The sequence below is a fragment of the Cetorhinus maximus genome, chromosome 12, assembly GCF_964194155.1.
Source record: "Cetorhinus maximus chromosome 12, sCetMax3.hap1.1, whole genome shotgun sequence".
NCBI lineage: Eukaryota > Metazoa > Chordata > Chondrichthyes > Lamniformes > Cetorhinidae > Cetorhinus > Cetorhinus maximus.
This window is the reverse complement of record NC_135890.1, coordinates 30746375-30752234: the sequence shown is the minus strand read 5'-3', so window position 1 is coordinate 30752234 and position 5860 is coordinate 30746375. Positions and strand designations below refer to the sequence as shown.

General features: G+C 39.7%; 1 protein-coding gene across 1 annotated transcript; it reads right to left on the bottom strand.

Annotated features, from left to right (window-relative positions):
- On the bottom strand, window positions 1-3040 carry szl (sizzled). Its single transcript, XM_078553337.1, has 4 exons — window positions 2217-3040; window positions 1359-1528; window positions 1105-1197; window positions 1-558 (listed from the first exon to the last, which is right to left on the bottom strand). Exons 1-4 carry the CDS (start codon window positions 2507-2509, stop codon window positions 248-250), a joined length of 867 nt encoding a protein of 288 aa, XP_078409463.1. The 5' UTR covers window positions 2510-3040; the 3' UTR covers window positions 1-247.
- Between the last annotated feature and the right edge of the window lie 2820 nt (window positions 3041-5860).

The following is a 5860-nucleotide window of genomic DNA, read 5'->3' as shown; positions in this document are numbered from 1 at the left end:
GTACTTAGAAGAATTTATATACAGCAATGTATTTCTGCAATTATATACACAACATATTCTGCAGCTAATAATGTAAAGTTACATCTTTGACAGACCAACAGTACAATTCTAACCTACATGTTTACAAGACATGACAGATATATATTAATTTACAATATTAAACATTTATATTTACAATATCTGGAGCATCTAAAAAGGAGTGCGTTAATGTATCCTACAAGTACAATATTACAAATCGAACATCCTTCTAGCATTTATGTTGTTTCCATTTACGGGCGGCGAGTGTCAGTTGAGTATCCTTTTTGTGCCACAAGTAGATTTTGTTTACTATTATATTGGTGTCCTGAACATTGCCAATGAGGACATACTGTACGCCTCGGTTGCTACTACGAATCATCTTGTGGGCGCAGTTTGCATTGATAAGGAGCCATTGCTGAATAATGGTGCGTGTTCCAAAGGAAAACAGTGAGCCAGGGCTGATCATCTCTACCCGCCCTTCCACATCGTATTCAGAATCTCCCGAGGCACCCTTTCTTCGTGCTAGTGTAACTTTCACAGCTGTGGGCATAGCAACAAGGGACCATCGTTTACTGTTATACATAAATGCTATCAAAGTCAAAGGACTTCATTTTACAATACAAAATAAATACTTAGTTTCTGTTGCCAGGTTTTGCATGTGATTTTTCCTTTATTCTTTCATGGGATGTGGACATCACGGGTGAGACCAGCATTTGTTGCCCATCCCTAATTGCCCTTGAACTGAACATTTCAGAGGGTAGTTAAGAGTCAACTACATTGTTGTGGGTCTGGAGTCACATGTAGGCCAGACCAGGTAAGGATGGCAGATTTCCTTCCCTAAAGGACGTTAGTGAACCAGATGGGTTTTTTTAACACAATGATAGTTTCATGGTCACCATCACTGAGACTAGCTTTAATTCCAGATTTTTAAAAAGTTAATTGAATGTAAATTCTACCAGCTACCCTGGTGGGATCCTCAAAGCATTAGGCCAGGTCTCTGGATTACTTGTTCAGTGACATTTATTCCATATGATTTATTCCCCCTGCACAACCACCCCACCCCCCTTGCCCCACCATGAGACTTACCAAAATTGTTCTGACAAAATGTTTGTAATACTCTTTTGTGTGCACCTGGTTCCTCTGTAGTAGGACAGCCCTGGCAAGTAGGTTTTGGAAAAACTGTAAATAACAGAAGCAAAGATAATTAAAACAATTCATGTTGACTTTTGACTGTAAGAAAGAACGGTTTTAAAATGAGCATTTTTCAAATTAGAATTGAATTGTGAGGTTGGGAAATGTCAATTAGCTCGCAATATACGATGCAATATAATGTGTCTCACATTTTCGATAAGCAGTAGACTCTGTATGGATCGATGTGAGGCACGTGTCTTCATCAGCTGGGAATCGATCACAGTCAAAGGCATCAGGCCAGGACTGTCCATGGCAGGCAAGGACTTGACTACAACTGTCTCTCACAGCCACACACATACTCCTGCAAGGTTGGATGAATCTGCAATGATGCAATGGGACATTATAAGTGTACATCCTATCAATGTTCTCAAATGTTCGACCACTCAAGTATAACAAAGCAATGTGCATACTACGATGTTGATGTTCATAGAACCATAGAACGTTTACAGCACAGAAAGAGACCACTTAGCCCATGTGTGAGAAACCAGCCACCCAGCCTAAGCCCACCTTCTGACATTTGGTCCATGGCCAGAGCTATGGCACTTGAGATGCATATCCAGACACATTTTAAATGAGTTGAGGGCTTCTGCCTCTACCAACTTTTCAGGCAGAGTTCCAGACCTCCTACTATCTTCTGGGTATTTTTTTCCCCTCATCTCCCCTAATCTTTCTATCAATCACTTTAAATCTATGGCCCCTGGTCATTGACCTCTCTGCTAGGTCCTTCCGATCCACTCTATTCCCCTGGCCTGCACAACTTTGTATTTTTCAATCAAATCTCCCCTAAGCCTCCTCTGTTCCAAGAACAACCCCAGCCTAGCCAATCTTTCCTCATAGCGGCAATTTTCCAATCCTGGCAGCATCCTCATAAATATCCTCTGTACCCTTTCTAGTTCAATTGTATCCTTTCAGGAATGAGGTGACCAGAACTGTGTTCAAGCGACCACTATCAGAGTAACGTTATCCGAAGCAGACAAGGAGTAAGATACCGAATAGGGAATGCTTACGTATCTAAGCAGACGGGGGCAAACAACGAGCACAGGAAAGTGGCGGCCTGCGAGTGGCAGCCAGTGCGAAGAAGCGACTCCCATTCGGCAGATTTGGGGATAGCCTCTCCCAATGTGGTGTGGCCCATCAGATTTGGAAGCCTCATTTCTGAGTATCCGACATCCTGACATAACCCCATTTCCTTTGGTACGGACACGCACTTTGTCGATATTCCAATGTCAAAACAGTCTATCAGCACGAATGACAGAAGACAGAATAGCAAAAGAAGACATCTCCTCGTACGACGAGGCATCTCTGAAGAGTGACCACAAAAGTAAGATTCCTTTTTTGCCCCCTTGCCTGTTGCTGTATTTATATCTAGTGATCTGCTTTATCGATTGTCTTCAAAGTACTTCAGATAAACCTTCACCCTAATCTCCATTCAAATGATCGTTGTGATTACGGTGGAGGCGGACATTATAAACACTGCACCTCTTCAGACTGCACTGATTCATACCTACCGGTACTGTACCCTGGGATTTAGTACATTTTCTTTGTTTTAATTCCAAGGTGTCTTTTAATATTAAAATAAAATCTCAAACATACACGGTTCCAAGTTCGATTTAAGAAATCCTGCGCATAAATCTTCAGCAGACAGACAGACTCCAAAAATCCCATTTGTCTCCGTTGTGTTTTGACAAATGGCAAATGTGAGAAATTAAACAAAAGAATGAATTAAGCGAGTGAAGAAATTTCTGCCAGGGCTAATTGTCTCGCGTCTCTTGTCTTGAGTACAAGTATTACCCTGGAGACATGTTTCTGGTTCTTAACGACCGTCACGTCTGGTGTTCCAGCAGCAGGTATGAAAAGCTTTGAAAAGCCGGAATATTAAAGATAAACTAGTTAAATTTCAATTTCTTGCCAAAGGACCCTAACGTTGTAGATAGAAATAAATAATATAGGCACCATCCGGTGTAACAAGACAGGTAGACAATAATTATATTTTGAATATTGGAACTATTTCTTTGCAGTTTCCTCAAAAAGAAACCGTTACTTTTGAACTCGGGAGTTGTACTGAAGTAGAGTGAAACCTTTATAAATTACATTCATAGATCTGCTTGTGTCAGGAAGCTTCATTGTAATGTTCGATAGGAATGAAGAATAGGCCAATCCACCTTCGGCACACCACAGTGATTTTTTTACATTGGAAATAACATTTCACGTTTAATTTAGCACCTTTTCAGTGTTTAATTAATTTAATAAATTCAAACGACTGAAGGGTTATTATAATCGTCACTTGTGCGAAAGTTAGGTTTTATAGTTTCATTCAGTGTACAGTAACTGAATATGCAGCTCTGGTTTAATGTTTAAGCTGGATTAAACCTTTCCAATTCAAGCATGGAATTGTGATTCTTATTTTTTATTGTACAAGTCCCAAGTACAGGGGAACAGGTAACCCGAAAAAATAATGGAAAGCTGTTTTTTTGTAATTTTCACACACATATATAAGGTAACATATGACTGGGAATCAAAATGTAAATGTTTTAAATCATCAGATTTTGCTTTGCTTGTTATCTCTCCTCTCTTTAAGGCTTTGATTCTTGCTGGGATATGGTTTCATAAGAATGGTGAATTCTGTCCATGTGACCTTCCTTCATAACCTCAACAGTTAATGTAAGCCATTATTTGGATACAAAGGGTATTACAGTTGATCATTTCCCATTTAATGTCCAAATATAGACCTTCCAGGAGAACCCCGGCTGATCATTCTTCCTCGGCCAGGAGCACGGAGGTCCATTGAAACATTTTTTTTACTATTACTTGTATAATTCAGATTTCAGGAGACTAGCATAAGTGTGCCTGATACAAGCCTTTGTACTGTTAAATCCAGCTCCTTTATTCCTGTGCCAGAAGCTGATACTCATGAAAAAAAACAGAATCTGTGATTCCTCAGCTGGAATTCTGTCCTGAAACAAAAGATAAGAATGTTTTTCTTGCACCTCAAACACTGTCTTACCTGAGATCAGCAAATTCAGCATTGACAAAAAAATGAACTTTGGTCTAAAAATGGAATTGCCAGAAGTGCATACCATGTCACCCAGCATATGTGGACTGAACAAGTGTGTTGACATATTGAATGCATTATTGCCTAGGGTGTCAGAAGAATTCTCTAATGCTCTTTGAATAATACCATATGCTTGGCTGGGGCCTTTTAACATTTCTTTGGAAGGACAGCAATTCTGGCAACATAGCACACCCTCAGTATTTCTCACTGTATGGAACTCAAGCTCAGAATCTTCTCACCCAGACGTTTGCTAACTGAGCAAAGGCAATACAAATAATTTGCAACCCAGAATCTAAAAAATGCAACACTCAATGTGTTCTTTGGACAGCTATATTGTCACAGTTCATATATTTAATATTGTTTAGAGAATTAACAGTAAAAGATAAAATCCTAATATCTTTATTCTTAAATTATAATTTATGCCTATCATACATATTCTCAAATTCAATAACACAAAGCATTAGGATTAGACCATCTAGTGCCTGGACTGGCAGGCAGACACTTGACCCAAAGACAGATGTCGTGCATGCTTGACTCCCTCACCATTGAAAAGGTGAGGCAATACAAAGGCAGGTCTGATTAAACATTTCTAAGTACCTAACGTGTTCAGACTTCATTGTTAAGTGCATTAAACAATAGTCAGTCCCACTCCTTCCTTATCTGTCTTGCAGATTCTTCACATTCAGGTATAATAATTGTAGTTCCCTTCCCCACCCATCCAATTCAGGGTGTTTGATAAAATGTTGGGTGGAGGTTGGCTGAAGGCATTATTTTGGAATCTCGTTGTAGAGTGTCCCGCTATTGAAGCAATGAGGGAATATTTACAGGCCTTGTAGTTTATAGGTAAAAAACAACACAAAAAGGTCTAAGAGCAAAATATGGCAGATGCTGGATTAAAACAAGCTGCTGGAAATACTCAGTAGGTTAGTCAGCATCTGTGGATAGAGTAAAGCAGAGTTAATGTTAACATTTACTCTGTTTCTCTCTCCACAGGTACTGCCAGACCTATTGAGTCTTTCCAGCATTTTCCATTTTTATTCCAAAAGATCTAAAGTTTAAGGAATCCCATACTTAAAAACATGCTTCACATTTATATGGACTGTGAGAATTTGTAGCCCACGTTTCATTATTTGAAGAGGCCGCCCCTCAACTTCAGGCTCAAATTCAGTCCCACGTTGCTGATCCTTGGCCACCTGGTGCAGAGGATGGCGGACACGTCAGGGAATTGCCTTGTGAATCTATTCCTGTGCCTGTCCACAGGTCCAAGTTGGACTTAGCCCATGTAGGTAGTCGCGTTGGCCTCTCTTTGTGATCATATCCCTGCCGGAGTAGCCCTGAAGACGAACTTGCAGTGTCTGCTGATATGTTTGAGGTCTTTCGTGACCAGAGGATGCTGCAGGAACTGGAGCGTTTGGTGGATATTATTATTTAATTTGATCAGTTTTCTTTGTATTTTTGACATAGTTTTCTGTTAAATGTGCCGCTTTAAAACAGAGCATTTCTGTTTGATGGTACTAGGACAACCCAGTGTCTTCTCATAATTTAAATTAAGAAAATACATACTTACAAACAAAATGTTAACTGATGATACAATCTTGG